Below are 16,094 nucleotides of genomic sequence, written 5' to 3'. Positions count from 1 at the left end.
AAATATGGCTATTTTTATTTTCTGAACTTTTATTCAAGATAAATATGAAGTGGTCAAGAAGTAACAAACAAATGTTATATTATGTAGTGAAACATTTATTGTCTTTTACCTCGGAGAAGGAATAGAGCGAGTTCCTCCTGCTCGTCTACTGGAAGGGCTCCCAAACTACTGGACTGTGCCAATCTTGCACGCTTGACTTCGCGGGCTTTGTCACGTGCACGTCTTTTTCCACTGAAAATAAGAATGTTGATACAATAAATGCACATTAGTAGCTTTATAGTTTAAAGCTTTACAAAAATTAGCTTAAATGACTATAAAGCTTCACTGGAAAAGTTATTTGAATGCATGGATTCCCTTAGTTTACATTTATTATATAGAAATTTATTTTAATTTAAAATAAACCTAAATTTATTGTAACTAAATTAAAAAAGTACAGTATTGTCAAGTAATGGTGTATCTGCTGCATTATCCAATATCTACATTAAAATACACAAAATTCCCACTCATTCACACTTTTAATATGAAACTGCTCCCATATAATTTCTGCTTCAAAAGCTCAAACTACTATAGTATGCAATACCAAATACTTGGTATCGAGTCAAACTAAGTTCTAAAAATTCAATGAATAACCACATTGTATATACTGTAACTATAGTCTCTTGCACAAAACCTCTCAAATGTGCCCCCCCATGGAGTATATCAACTTTAGTTAGGAGCCAGCCACCAAGGAGTCAGGACTCCACCAGAAGGACTCCTCCTTGGCCCAGGACCTATAGCAACAGCTGGACTAGGAGGAAATGGTACAGAAACTCCCCAACCTTGACTAGTCCAGCCAAAAGGCACCAACTGCATGGCCTCACAATTGGGGAACAGAGCTGCATAAAGGAGGAGGCATTGATTCCACTCCAATGCAAAGAAGTCCACCTCTGGGACCCCATGAGTCTCACAGCCAGGGGCAGGCAGTGGCAGGTTTCCTTTGTCTCCACAAAGGTCCACTTTGTGGAGACAAAGAAAACAGGACAGACTGTTTGCAAGACTGTTGAACATTCTCTGAATGTGAAATGCACGAAGAACCAAACCCATAAGAGCTACTCAGTGTCCAGCTCCAAAAGGGGACTGACGAGAACCTTCCCCCTCTTCTCCTCCTCCCAGGTGAGGTAACACTATAGTGAATAGGCCAAATGGTGCTGGAGTGTGCATCCCAGAGGAATTCGAGCCCCTTACAGTACATGCCACACAGCCGCAAACATCTGCATTATACTGTGAAACTGACTAAAGGAGGAAACCAATGACCTTGGCAAGTGCTGGTCACAAAGCCCCAATCCAGAGCCAAGAAGTCCATGAAAACATTGAGTAAGGGCAGAAAAAGGCACCAGGGAACGGAACCCCAAAAAGCCCAAAGAAGAAGCTAGCAATGCAGGTGACTAGCAAAGGGTCAAAGACTCCTTCCCCTTATTGTGTACATCAATACTTGACTTAAACAGAGTTGGTACTTTAATCTGTGGTCTTTAGCATCCTGAAAGAATCCTTTTCAAAGATCCCTTAATGTAAGGTATTAAAGATGCAAATATTTTACAAATGGGACGTTCTGATCATCTAGAACACCATTCATCATTGATTTTGTGTGTTGGTACGACACGTGTGTTATTTACCATCTTAACATTCTAGAAAATGTTCATGGAATAAACCTGCTATTGCTCATATCTTGTTTGAGAATATAATTGTCCCAAATCTTCTGTAAAATGGAATAAACTAGTATCTTGACCCCTGGCTGACCAGGCCAAGACACTGCTGTGCATCTCTGCCACAGATCTGAGCGAACAGGCCGCTGACTGGGATACTAACACCATAGATGACAAGTAAAACTTCATAGAGAAGCTCAGCCTTGCCCACAGGGAAACAAAAGTCCCCCAAGGAGAAAAACCGCTCAAATATAACTGAAATTCCATTCCCCCTCCTGCTGACTGACATGGGACAGTCAACAGTATGCAAGAGATTGTATGCGACAGACTGTATGTGAAAGTATACAAGAGATTGTATGCGACAATATGCAAGGGATTGTTGCAATGTGGACCTGAAGGGGTTGTGACAAGTTTAGATAACACTCTTCAAGTGCTAAACCAACACACTATTAGTGTCAAAAGCATAGTGGTACTCACCTAACTTTAGATTTTTCTTCCTCAGATTCACTATCGCCACTGCTGCTCTCCTCAGGACTGCTGTCACGTTCATCATTGTTTTCTTCTTCATCCTTATTGTAATACTTATCAGGATCTGGCAGTTCATCTATGATATTTTGAGTAAACTCATCATCACCACTCTCCTCGTCTTCTTCATCTATCTCTTCATTCTCTTCATCTTCCTCTTCATCCTCCCTATTTTCAGCCCTCTTAGCTTCTTTTTCTTTTCTTTTCTTTACCCTATAAAAAAATAATAAAATTACATATTTGTACTTTTCATCACTTAAAAAATGTTTGGGCTCAAGGGAAATACCTAAAATGGCCAACAAATTAACATTTTTCACAAATGATGAAATAAATCTATTATTTTACATCCTGCTGCCAAAGATTGCATCACCTCTACTGTTTAAGCTATGTCAGACTGTTATAATGGATAAAACAATAGGTGAACAGGTTACATAACAGCACAGCTTCAATGATGAAAGTGACACTGGGCTGTGGGCTCAAATCCTGCCTAATGTTAGTGAACACAAGGAGGACTGGGGGGGGATGAGTGTGAAGGTAGTGTGAGGACATGTCTGTTTTGACACCTACACTAGTGAAGTTTTGGATTAAAGAATGGACAGGATACTGAAATATAAACTGACAAGAACAAATATGCAGAGAGATGAAACGTTACAAGTATGAGGAACTCTGAGGAATTCATTGTTACCTCGATTCATAAAAATTATGTAACAAGACGGCTAAATAGTTTGGTTATTTTGCCAGCGAGTTTGAAAAGCTTCTTTCAAATGGTTCAAAGCCACAGACTTGGACAAGGAATTACTATAGCTCAGAAAGGATTACATAAGTCTAAATGTGTCGCATATATGGAATAAGTCACCAGTGTGACTGAAAAATTCATTAAGGGGAAAAAAGCAAAGCTCATAAACAAAGTATATATGCATTGTACTGCATTATAAGACACACGGAGTCAGTGAGAAATCACAATCTGCATATACTAATAGCCCCAAGAAGAAATTACTTTCCTCACAAGGCTACCTCTTAAGTAGTAGGTCTTCAAGTGAACTTGACGACAGTAGGGAAGGAAGGCCACAGCGAGCGAGTACGAGAGAAAGGAAGGCCCCCCCCCCCCCAAGTGAAAAATTGCACAAGATATATTGGGGGGACAAGGCTGGGAGGAAGCAGAGGAAGAAAAATGTAGTTGTTTTACAGGACAATTCACAAGAAGCACTGTACACGTGCTCTTGTGTAACTACTGGAGATGACTGTGGTAGTGTAGTGATTTCGTTTCATCAGTGATCCTGTAACCCGATTGATGCAATGTATGGATGAATGATATTATTTACAGGTATCTATAACACCTTCTTTCTACATACTTTTTACATTTTTCCTCTGGTTGATGTCTTCCAGTCCTGGAAAGTGGAAACTGGACAATGGTGATGAAATTAAGCATATCATAAATACACTTACCAGTTCTTTTCTTTTAGTTTCTCAGCATGTAACTTTTTGTCAATGCGGTCTTCCTCTTTCATAATTTCCTGAAGTTTGGCGATGTTAATTCCACTAGTGTCTTGCTCACCATCCGCTAGGGCTGCTTGGGAAACCTGAAACATGAAACGTGATCATAGTGTGTGTTGTGTAGCATTGCTTCTTGTGCCCATACATGCATTATTACCATGTATTACTATATAAATACAATAAAGTGCGCTAGCCCCAAGTTTCCTCTCCCGAGACAAATCCCTAGGCATCATAAAGTCAGGAAAACAACACTCTGCTGAAGGCAAAGCCACTTGGCTTTAGGGGAGGGATAAGTCTAAAGAGCTGTAATAATAATAATAATAATAATAATAATAATAATAAAAAAGAGAGAGAGAGAGAGAGAGCTCCAAGTATATGCTTATAAAATACTATAACATCAATGTCTTGTACATATCCCGCTTACCTGTTGCCTAGTGGGATCCATTACCATATCACCTTCGTCGTCAAAAACCACTCTTTGGTTAAGTTGCAACTTCTTTTTTAATAACTTTTTGATGGCCGCAACTTTTGTCACTGGCTTCTTCTTGGAGCTTGTCTTGGTAATTTCCTGGTTAACATTGGAGTCGCTGTCATTAGGTTCCTCTGTTTCATCTTGGCCAATCCACCGATTCTGAGTCTTAGAGCTGCTGAGGAAGTCGTCCTCGTCTTCATCACTGTCATCTGTTGGCAATATATGCTAACTGCACTGCATCTTTCACTTACAGCCTCATTACTATTAACTTGCTGTTCTTTGTCTATGACTGCTACTTTACTACTATCTTAAATAAACTTTTTTATTTGTATTATTTGGTGACTTTGTCCTCTGCATGTTATCTTTTTCCTGAGAATGCTGACACAAGTGTAATATACTTTATTTACATTATTCTTATGTATACAGTACTAACAGAACAGTCAGTCTAATGTACATGCAGGACTATAAAAAAAAAATCCCTACACTTAAGGGCAGCAAGAGGCTGAAGCAATCTACTCAATACCCTCTAATTTATGTTCTCTTAATATCATATGCTTCATACTATTTAACATATTCTTGAGTATTATCATATATTTATGGAATAACCAAATGTATAAATTTTACCTGCTCCAAAATCAAGTGTGGTGAGTTTTGGCTTCAATGGTAAGTCAGGTCCCTGCTGCACATGGTCGGTCTCTGCCGCACTTGGCATCACGCCCAATTTCTGCTTCAATCTTTTTTCCAAGAACCTTATTCTAGGCGTGACTGCTAGTCCTAATGACCTATTGAAGTACAATTATTTATTTATATGCATGGAAAGCAATAAGAGTAGTGTTAGCAGTAAACCATATAATTTTTTAAACCATGTTTCTTAAATTTTTATATTTGAAAAGGACACAAATTTCTTCTAACACATATACTGTGCCAGTACACTATTTAGTTACAGGCACATGACTACAGGAAAAACTACTCATTAGTCTATTGTCTGTCACTTTTCCACAATAAACAATATATAAAGCATAATGGTCACATTCATGGATACGGTCTTCATAAGCATCAAATTGAAGGGACGAGATTATCTCGAACAGTGAGTGTATACTGTATACTCCCTTTTCTCTCTTGTTTGTGTACTACTCTAGCTTCTACTTAGACATCCATGTAACTCCATGTCAACTAGATTTAATTAACCTCACTTTCCTCTGCAAAAGCCCTGACTACTATGGGCATCTTCAATTACTTATTTTGCACTCAGTTTAGTCTAATAACTTATTTTCTGTCCACCTATTCTGTGTGCTTTTCTACCATGTTGGTGGCATACAGTACACTTACAGCTTTTACAGTAAGCGTTCACTTGGTCTGCTTCGTCTCAAGATAAAAGTTTTCACCATTTTACAGATTACAAGATTATTCTCTAACTGATCTTAAAAATACAAAAGTTTAATTACTTAATACTGTTCTGTAATGGTCATGAACCTTGGCATTTCTTCCATATATATTATAAGCTTTTTATATAAAGATCCTCAACAAAATGGTATATGGTTCATTGCACATCCTCACATGTAAGTTGGCATTTACAGTATTGTACTTCATATCTACAATATATAATAAATATGCTTCAAATTTATTGCTTTCACAAGTACTACAGTACTACTATTTTTAACATATTGTATTTCTATTATACTGTATCATAAAATTATCTGTGTGATCCTGGGAACTACCAAGAAGATCCTGGCTGTGCTCAAGCAGTGCAAGTGGTTATACATGAAGATTAAAATCATGTACTGTATGTACCAATCCTGACCAACTTGTCTTGTAGATTCAGCAATAAATGCCAAGTCAGGATATTTTTCACAAAGGAAACAACCTTATATATGATAATTTGTTTTAGGCCTACAGGGTTATGAATGCCTGTTAGAATGCAGACAATGGCCACTAAATAACTTAACATTCGGCTAAAAATATTCCACAGCCCTTAGAACTAAAGCAATTAATTTCTGTTGTCGGGGATAGCAAGCCTTCACATAGGATTATGAGGTCTTCCTAGGCTAATTACCAACCTCCCCCAGGACGCAATACTCAACAATTACTCCTGGGTGAACTGTGGTATCTGGTGAAAGGAAAGGTAACCAACCATTTCTGTTCTGCCTAGGGATTGAACCCAGGTCCCTTGATTGTGAGCCGAGGACACAGACCACTCTTGCTACAGGACCCCGTTACGAGGTACCATTTACGAGGTAAGGGGAAAACAAGAATAGGGGGGAGAAGTAATGTATCTATCAACATGCAAGTCAACGATGCCCTCAGTACCTACCTGGCAAAGGCATCAAGGTCAACGGAAAAGATGTCAAACACTTTCTTGTCCTTCATTACAGCCAAGTGTTTCAAATATGCTTTAAAAGCCCGCACTGCCTCCTCTTTCAGGTTGGTGTATTTACTCAATATTATTTCAATCTTGACATTGATGCTCTGCATTTTAGAAGGATCAACACTGGAAGAGACATTAAACATATTTAATTTTTAAAATGTATCTTTTAGCAATAGAGCTGCAAGCAACTGTCACCTGTGGAAAAACATGGTAAGATAATTATCAGAAGAAAGATGCTGTGTAAATATGGCCGGACTTCAGGATGCGTTGCTTTCAAGCTCAGCAGGGTTTAGTCGGTTATGTGCCCGTCTGGGGGGACCCAAGACATGACTTCAGTTCTACACACACTGCCCTAAAGATTTTCTCATAGATATATCAAGTTAATGGTGACTTTCTTGTGCATCAGGAGAAACTAAGTAATTACCAAAAGAAGGTGTCAAGCTGGGAAAACTATGCAGCACCAGCATCAGGAGAAAGTGCTTAGCCAGTGTGACTATACTGTGTTTGGGGGTAAGTGGACGAGATATTAAATGCAGTGAAGGATCACTGCCAAACTACTCATTAGTCCAAGTGCTAATAAGTAACACTTGTACTAATGAGAGGGCCAAGTGACCCTCTCACTTGGACCATTATATATTGAATACAAGTAGGAAGGTCATCACTGTTCTGACCAGGTCAAGTGGATGCAAACAACAAAACAGAACAAGCTATTAAAAGCAGTCTTCTGAGGATTGCCATTATCTTTCATGCAATAAACCTGGTGCATTTTTATATTTGTATACAAATCATGCAAGCACTGTACAGTTTTAATTCTTACCAAACAAACTGAAATTAATAATGACACTTTCTTTGAATAATAAAAAGAAATAGCTCATATGTCCAAGAAGTGACAAAGTGTGGAAGTTCATTTCTAAACAATATTTGAATGAACAGAAACTTTACATAAAATTACCAAATTTTGAAATGCACCCAAAATGATTTATGTAATCTGCACTCTGGTTCCAAGGATCAATGCCCCTGTGGCCCGGTCCCTGACCAGGTCTTCCTGGTTGGTGGTCTGATCATCCTTAATCTTTATTCTCTCCAAAATATACACTGTGCGTGGCTATAAGAACTTGCCACTTTTCCATACAACTCTAATCTTCTAAATCCACACACATTTGTTTGCTAAATTATTTTAATTCAATTATGTTACGTAAGATCTAAAATGTTTATTTTAATCGATATTTAAGAAAACTAATGTCACAATAGTATCCAAGAGAAGGAATCAATGCCTCCATGCACATGTTTTTTTTTTTTTTACCAGAGCACAAACCACATCCCCCTACCCCCTCTCTTTTTACTTTACATCATCCTAATTTGAACTACTTATCCATTACTATTTTTTTTAGTACAAGTCAAGGATATATAACCATTTTCAAAATCAAATCAAAATTTTAAAAAATCAGGCTGACACATTTAAGGCTGATGTGTTCAAGGCTGACATGCTGAAGACTAACTGGACGTGTACCGCACCCAAGACATAAAAGGGCCTTACTTTTATTACCATCACTCATAACAGCCTTGGCAAATTCTTATCCTCAATGAGATTTAGCATACTATCAACAAATTCAACACTAGCATTTGCACACAACACGAATTTATTCTATAATAAAATGAGCCTGTAGTGCTTATGACATAACGGAACTCCTGGAAACATGAACACACTCTACTCACTCTATTTTCTCCACTGGAATATTTTTTGCTTTCAGATTTGCAATCATTGCCCCTTCTTCCGAGGGCGTTAATAAAAGAATAGCCTCCCCACTCCTCGAGTAACGAGCAGTCCTGCCTGCACGATGAATGTACGTAGTCACATCTTCCGGACAGTCGGCTTGTACCACCCAGTCAACAGATGGAATATCTGAAAACAATCAACCCTTTTTAAATTATTCCATTCAGGTCTATAGATTCCCTTTCCAAAAGGCAAATTTTGTTATTGTCTTTCCATAAATTTCTCATGATGTTGAGAATTTTAATAGACTACAAAGATAAAATTGTTTTTGTTCTCAGTAAGGCATATGGTCATTTCTAAGTACGTACTGAAATTTCCCGAGCTCAATTAGTTATTCTACATATTTATCACCTGGTAAGATGTACTGTACATTGTAAACTATGCAAGTACGACTCAAGAGTTGGTAAAAAAAAAATCAGTCTTTCTTAAAAGCCTATTTTGTCTAGGTTAGATTTTGATTTAATCAAAAGATAAAAATGCAAGTTTAAATTTAATTACATTTAACCATTTAGCTAAAGATAAAGAGGGACCATATTAAAGGATAAAGAAGTTATTTAAACCTGCCCGGGTTTTTTAAACTAAAAAAAAAATCCCTAGACAGGAAAGTGGGTAGCTACCACACCAAAACACACATACTCACCAAGGCCTCTTGCAGCAACATCAGTTGCAAAAAGGACAGCATTTTTCTTTTGGCAAAACTCATCATAAATTGCCATGCGCCTCAGCTGATGCATCGACCCATGAAGGCCCATTACTGACAAACCAGGATGAAGTTTGCAGAACATATTGAACATATATTGTACCTGAAAAACAAACCAGGATGAAGTTTGCAGAACATATTGAACATATATTGTACCTGAAAAACAAACCAGGATGAAGTTTGCAGAACATATTGAACATATATTGTACCTGAAAAACAAACCAGGATGAAGTTTGCAGAACATATTGAACATATATTGTACCTGAAAAACACAAATACAATCCTTCATGCCATCAGCTTAAAACAAAGTCTACCAAAGAAACCAAGTTAAGGAAAAGGCACTCGACACCCCCCAAAAAATCAGAAATGTGCACACAATCATGTGACTTTGGCTAGTCATTTACTATTTGCTTAAACCTTGAATTTATAAAAAACTTTCCATGGTTTGTGCACAAAGAACGAATAACTTACTCACTGAAACTTAATAATGGTAACTCAAGTGGGTGGGGGGGGGGTTCTTCATGCAAATGAAGTCGATTGTTTCTACCTAACAGGACGATAGCATCCCATCACTATGCCATTTGTTTATGAAAAAGTTATTCCAGAAGTTGACTTTTATTTAGTGCCTCTAGGGAGAGTATGCCCTAGACTGCATGGTGTATTACATGGGTCAACAGGTATTTTAATAACTGCACAAACATGTCTACACGAGAGCCTAAGAATTAAGAGAACTGCATAAGGCACAGTGGTCCATGCAGTGCAATTCCTATTCACTGTCTATCCCAAACACAAGCAATCATATATTTGTCTAATCTAGACACAAGACAATCCAGTGACCCCATATCTATTATGCTACCTGGCAAAGTGTTCCATAAATCAACAATCGTATCTGGAAACCAGTACTTAACCAGGTCTTTTCTGAACCTAAACTTATTCTATATGCATGAATTGTTTTGTGTTCTATTTTGCATCAATACCCATGTTTTTCATTTTGCTATATTAGAAAACCAAAAAAACCTGCAAAATTATGCTAGATCATGGACATCAATTTCATTGAAGCCAAGGTCCTGCAGAGAGTTCCATCATCAAAGACTAAGCTGCTTAAAATTACATCAGGACACTTACTTGTTTACATGTGGCTAAAAACACGAGAATCTTGCATTTCCTGTGATGCCTAATGAACGACCAGAGGAATGTAAACTTGTTGTGAGCATCACAAACTACGTAACTCTCTTTCAAACTCTTTGGTGTGGAGGTCTTAGAATGCTCATGAACAGAACAAAACACAGGCTTGTTGCAGCCGGCACGAATTAAGTCCTTGACATCTCTGTAAAGGAAGCTGTGATTAATTCTTTATCTTTAAAACTGCCTGAACGTCATTTAAGTATAAAAATATGCAGGTCCTGTACATCCTTAATCAAAGTGAGCTTCCATACACTTAAAAGTATAGCAACTAAATTTATCCATTTTATCATGTTTAGAAAAAATGGTTTAAAATATAAGATTTAAGTCAGGGAAAATCCAACACTAAACTAAGGAAAAGTTTACAAAATTTATTTACAAATAAGGAAATTATCCTGGTGAATACATATGCAAATAAATGGGATAATCTCTACCATAAATATAACCATCAGACAATTTTCAATAAACAGTTCTTCAATGTGAAGATCTTTACAATAAACATTATCTACAATGACAACTAGTACAATGAATACTGGTTAATACATAGCAGAAACTGGCAAATAAAAACAAATTCACACACACCTGGCATCATCTATATGCTTAAACATTAAATTTTATATATATATGTATTTATACCTAGTTTGTGTTGCTGAGAACAGAAGAGTCTGTCGTTCAGATGGAAGTTCCTGCAGAATGCAATTCATGGTATCGGCAAACCCCATCGAGAGACACTGATCAGCCTCATCCAAAATCAGCATCTGTTAGGACAAAATGGCATATATGCAAAATTCTCAAATTATATTTTGAACTTATCAAAAGCCCCATTCTGAGTAAATATATACTACTGCTGCTCCCACAGACATTGTGATCCTATGCTCTTTGTATACAAATTTGGCCTGACAAGACATTAAAATTCATTCTGAATCTTACTTGTACATTATCACTTGCAAACTCTGGGTTCTCTGTCATGTGTTGTAGGAGACGACCTGGTGTGCAGATCATTATGTTACAGGTGCTTACACGATTCCACTCGTATTTCAAATCTTTCCCACCTACAATAAGAAATATATCATATGTTAAACAAGGCAAGTGTAATATATCAAACATTGTACTGTATACTATGAGATGAAGTCAGAATTTATTTAAAGTGGCCACTTTTCAATTTCCTTCTATAAAACTGGTAAATATTTGTATAAAAAGAAATATATGATGACAACTACTATTGAGAAACTCCTGTAAATTTTAAATCTGTTCGTGCTGAAGGTAAATATAGTAAGGTCACATTTTTAAGCCGAGTAAATTCTTAATTTGGCTTAGGAATAGTAGAGTAAATAGGCAAATATATGGGTGGAAGGGGAGCAGGGTGGAACACAGCAAAGTAACAATTAACCATGTACATTAAATTCGTGTTTTCCATCTGGGATAAAACATTAACATAAGGCCCATAGTACATATGGTACCTGAAAAAAGTACGAGATACTTAAAGTATGCTATACAGTGCAGTATCCGAGACAAACTGATGACACTTATATGTGGTAAAGAGATTACAGTTTAGATCCTTACAGAGAGTGGGTGTCAGTGAGACTACATTTCTGCTACAGGTGATTATACAATCAATCCTTCAATAACATAATTTATAGTGATGAGTACAAAATACAAACTTGAGAATATAATAATCCACCTTCTGTCATACTGAACAAAATCAATGATAAATGTGCAAAGGTCTTGAGAAAGAAAAATTAATTTGGCAATACCATATACTGTACCTTATTCTAGGCATAATACTGTACATTATATGTACTCCATTATGCTTAGAATAGAAGGTGGACTAAAGTTCACATAACAGCCCAGATTTTGTCCATACACATTTCAGCTGAAATATATACTATCTAAATCTTAGATGGGATTGAGACTGTATTGGAGGGGAGTTACAGTGGTGCTGGAAGCAAGTGCCTGTGGAGGCTACGTTTGTGCTGGAGGAAAGTGTCGGTAAGGGGTGCACTTGTGCTGAAGGCGAGTGTTAAGTGAAGGGGAGGGGGGCAGCATCTGTGCTGGAGGCAAGTGTCGATGAGGGGCTACATTTGTGTGGGAGGCGAGTGTCGGTGGAGACCACATTAGTGCTGGAGAAGTGTGTCAATGAGATTACATTGTTACAAAAAATAACAAATAAAAATCTGGGATCAAATACTGCATAATATATTTAAACATGTACCAATATAGCCAAAATAAATCTTAACATAACTTTCAAGGAAAAGGCTAGTAGAAAAAACTAAAAATTCTTACCTATAACAAGACCAGCAGAAAAGTCATGTTCTTTTCCTATTTTGTTGAGCACCTCAAAGATCTGATAAGCCAATTCTCGTGTTGGAGTGATGACCAGAGCTCCAAGTCCATCCATGCTTGTCCATTTTTTGAAGTACAACATTTCTAAAAGCTGAAATGCAAAATGTTTGAGTCCAGAATAATCCGATATCAGTTTAATAATGCAAAATGGATCAAGTTACCTAAAAAAAAATGAATAGTAAAGTACTGTGCTAGAAAAAATAAACTTAATAATGCTTATGGTTTTAGACAAGTACAGTACATATTGTGGGCCTCCTATACAGTATACATACATGTTTTATTAACGTGAACTGAAGGGTTTGTTCATAAACTTAAGTAAATTCTAATGATATAGGCATCTTTTATACATAAATCAATGCTTGCTTTGTTTGGTTACTTACAGGAATTATAAAAGCTAATGTCTTCCCCGAGCCTGTCTTTGCTGCCGCAACAACATCAACACCACGGAGGGAAAACACAAGAGACTGACGCTGTACCTTGGTGGGAACTGAAAACTTGGCATCGTTGAGACCTTTCAGAGTTTTTCTACTTAAAGGCAACTTTGAAAAGTTTTGAATTTCATCGGGATTTATGTCACCAAGCTGAAAAAAAGAACTTATTAGCATTTAAGCTGAATACAGTACCACTTTACAGATACTTTCCACTCTTTTTAGATATTATTTATCAACTGATTATCTACTGTATAGTACACAGTAAGTATCATGCATAGTACACAGATGCTTTATATACATTATACATTTACAAGTACACATAAAGAGACATACATGAAATTACAGTGGTTGACTTACCTCTTTTCTAAGATTTTCAATATTATTTAGCTCTTCTTTTTCCTTTTCGCTTCGCTTTTTCTTGGGCTTAAACTGAGGTTTTTTATTACCTTTAAAGCCATATTTTTTATTCTGAGGCTTTGGCCTCTCCATATTGTATCTGACTTGCCAAAACTCTCTGGAAAGAATAAATTATATTATATCAAGGCAGAAATTATTATATAATGGTAATTAAAAATAAACAAAGAAATTTGTATAGGCCTAAGCAAACTGTTTAATAGTATTGATATATTTCTGGTCACTTTTCTAGCTTTATCTTTTAACAGTTGTCAGTTTTTATTATGTATGGTTCCCGTAGCACAGTGGTTAGCACAGCTGGCTCACAATCGAAAGGTACCAGGTTCAATTCCCATAGAAAATAGATACCCATGATTTAGACAACTCTTGTGGGTTGCAATCTGGGAAAGGTCAGACCTGTAATTGGCCTAGGAGGTTCCTCAATCAGTAACAGATTTCTTGTCTCCAACAATAGGGAATGAAATCATATTGAACACAAATATGAGCAAGCACAACTGTACTAGCCAAGTTGTGCTTGCTAGGGGTTGAGCTTTGGCTCTTTGGTCCCACCTCTCAACTGCCAATCAACTGGTAAACTGTCACACAGATCAGTAGGGGACAATTAAACTGTAAACAATCCTATAACAAAGATCGTTTTCTATTTGTTAACCCCAAATAGATTGTTAGGTTAAGCCATATGAGCCTAGGTTAGGTTGGGTTTGGTAAATTTTAGTAGGCTTTAAAATCCATTATCCAACTGTCTTGGGTAGTAAGTGATTTCTTGTTGCAACTCCCACACTAAGACAGATTTCGACTATCACACGAGTCCTTGTGGCGCAGTGGTACAACACTCGCCTGGTGCTTTGCGAGTGCTTTCGTCTGAATTCTTATCCTAGCCAGGGAGGATTGATTGAGCGCCAATCCTTAACTGTAGCCTTTATTCACTCTGCAGTGAATGGTGTACCTGGTTGCTAAACGAATTGGCAGGTATTACAGGGAAAATTATTATTAAGGACTTGACTGAAACGCTATGAGTGCTAATGACTGAACAAGAATGTAAGAACATACAGGGTTTTATATATATATATCCGTACTAGGGAGGCGAGACTGACCTATGAGGGAGAATTAACACGCAGAGAAACACATCTTGACCCAAAGCAGATGGCAAACTTGACAATGGATGAAGGGGGACCTTCGACAAGCCGCTGGCTTCCTATCCTCGTCGAGACCACTAGTGCCAGTGGCCCCTCAGGTAAATTCCGGTAAATACTGAAGACGACACACGTGCCAGAGCCCTGCTGGACCACACGACGTTGTTTACATCGCCAGCAGTGTTGTCACATCCAAATTGCTGAAAGTAGCGAACTGAGGGTCTAAAAGTAGCGATTTTGTGATATGAGTAGCCCAAATTTTTTTTTTTAGTGACTGATATGGGTTTCAAAGTAATATATTTTGATATATAGAGTACACTACACGACGTTGTTTTATTAATATTATTTCTGCACACACACACACGCACAATATATATTATATATTATATATATATATATATATATATATATATATATATATATATATATATATATATATATATATATATATATATATATATATATATATACATATATATATATACACATTATATATATATATATATATATATATATATATATATATATATATATATATATACATATATATATATACACATTATATATATATATATATATATATATATATATATATATATATATATATATATATATACATATATATATACATATATATGTCGTACCTAATAGCCAGTTAGCACTTCTCAGCCTACTATGCAAGGCCCGATTTGCCTAATAAGCCAAGTTTTCACGAATTAATGTTTTTACGACTACCTAACCTACCTAACCTAACCTAACTTTTTCGACTACCTAACCTAACCTATAAAGATAGGTTAGGTAGGGTTGGTTAGGTTCGGTCATATATCTACGTCAATTTTAACTCCAATAAAAAAAAATTGACCTCATACATAATGAAATGGGTAGCTTTATCATTTCATAAGAAAAAAATTAGAGAAAATATATTAATTCAGGAAAACTTGGCTTATTAGGCAAATCGGGCCTTGCATAATAGGCCAAAAAGTGCGTTCTGCCTACTAGGTACGACATTATATATATATATATATATATATATATATATATATATATATATATATATATATATATATATATATATATATATAGTGAACTGGAACCCGTCAGTTGAGTGAACTGGAACCCGTCAGTTGAGTACCTGGAGCCCGCCCCGAGCCCTACCGAGAACCCACCCTGAGCCCGACCAAGAACCTACCCCGAGCCCTACAGAGGTTCCTTAAGCCCGAGAGCCTATCCCGATCCCGAAAGAGCCCACCCCGACCCCTACCGAGAACCCACCCCCCGAAGCCCTACCGAGAACCCACCCCCCGAAGCCCTACCGAGAACCCACCCCCCCAAGCCCTACCGAGAACCCACCCCCCGAAGCCCTACCGAGAACCCACCCCCCCAAGCCCTACCGAGAACCCCCCCCCCAAGCCCTACCGAGAACCCACCCCCCCAAGCCCTACCGAGAACCCACCCCCCCAAGCCCTACCGAGAACCCACCCCCCCAAGCCCTACCGAGAACCCACCCCCCCAAGCCCTACCGAGAACCCACCGCCCCAAGCCCTACCGAGAACCGACCGCCCCAAGCCCTACCGAGAACCCA

At 37.4% G+C, this 16,094-nt stretch overlaps 1 protein-coding gene across 1 annotated transcript; it reads right to left on the bottom strand.

The window, feature by feature from the left end:
• LOC138357805 (probable ATP-dependent RNA helicase DDX10) lies at nt 1-14,712 on the bottom strand. Its single transcript, XM_069314946.1, has 15 exons — nt 14,474-14,712; nt 13,326-13,482; nt 12,918-13,118; nt 12,478-12,628; nt 11,125-11,246; nt 10,831-10,952; nt 10,138-10,339; nt 8,953-9,115; nt 8,255-8,441; nt 6,485-6,661; nt 4,798-4,955; nt 4,126-4,382; nt 3,654-3,787; nt 2,160-2,420; nt 1-231 (listed from the first exon to the last, which is right to left on the bottom strand). The coding sequence occupies exons 2-15, from the start codon at nt 13,455-13,457 to the stop codon at nt 96-98; spliced, it is 2,403 nt and encodes an 800-aa protein (XP_069171047.1). The 5' UTR covers nt 13,458-13,482; nt 14,474-14,712; the 3' UTR covers nt 1-95.
• Nucleotides 14,713-16,094: the final 1,382 nt, after the last annotated feature.

This window comes from Procambarus clarkii, chromosome 80 (genome assembly GCF_040958095.1).
Source record: "Procambarus clarkii isolate CNS0578487 chromosome 80, FALCON_Pclarkii_2.0, whole genome shotgun sequence".
Lineage (NCBI taxonomy): Eukaryota > Metazoa > Arthropoda > Malacostraca > Decapoda > Cambaridae > Procambarus > Procambarus clarkii.
This window is presented reverse-complemented; position numbering and strand designations above follow the sequence as displayed.

Excerpts from the sequence above, each read along its gene's own strand:
- LOC138357805 (XM_069314946.1), bottom strand. The coding sequence starts at position 13,457 with ATGGAGAGGCCAAAGCCTCAGAATAAAAAATATGGCTTTAAAGGTAAT. Across the intron at positions 12,629-12,917 it reads CATTAGCTTTTATAATTCCT|CTTTTAGAAATGTTGTACTT; the intron begins GTAAGTAACCAA and ends TTTGCATTTCAG. Across the intron at positions 4,956-6,484 it reads GACCTTGATGCCTTTGCCAG|GTCATTAGGACTAGCAGTCA; the intron begins GTAGGTACTGAG and ends GTACTTCAATAG.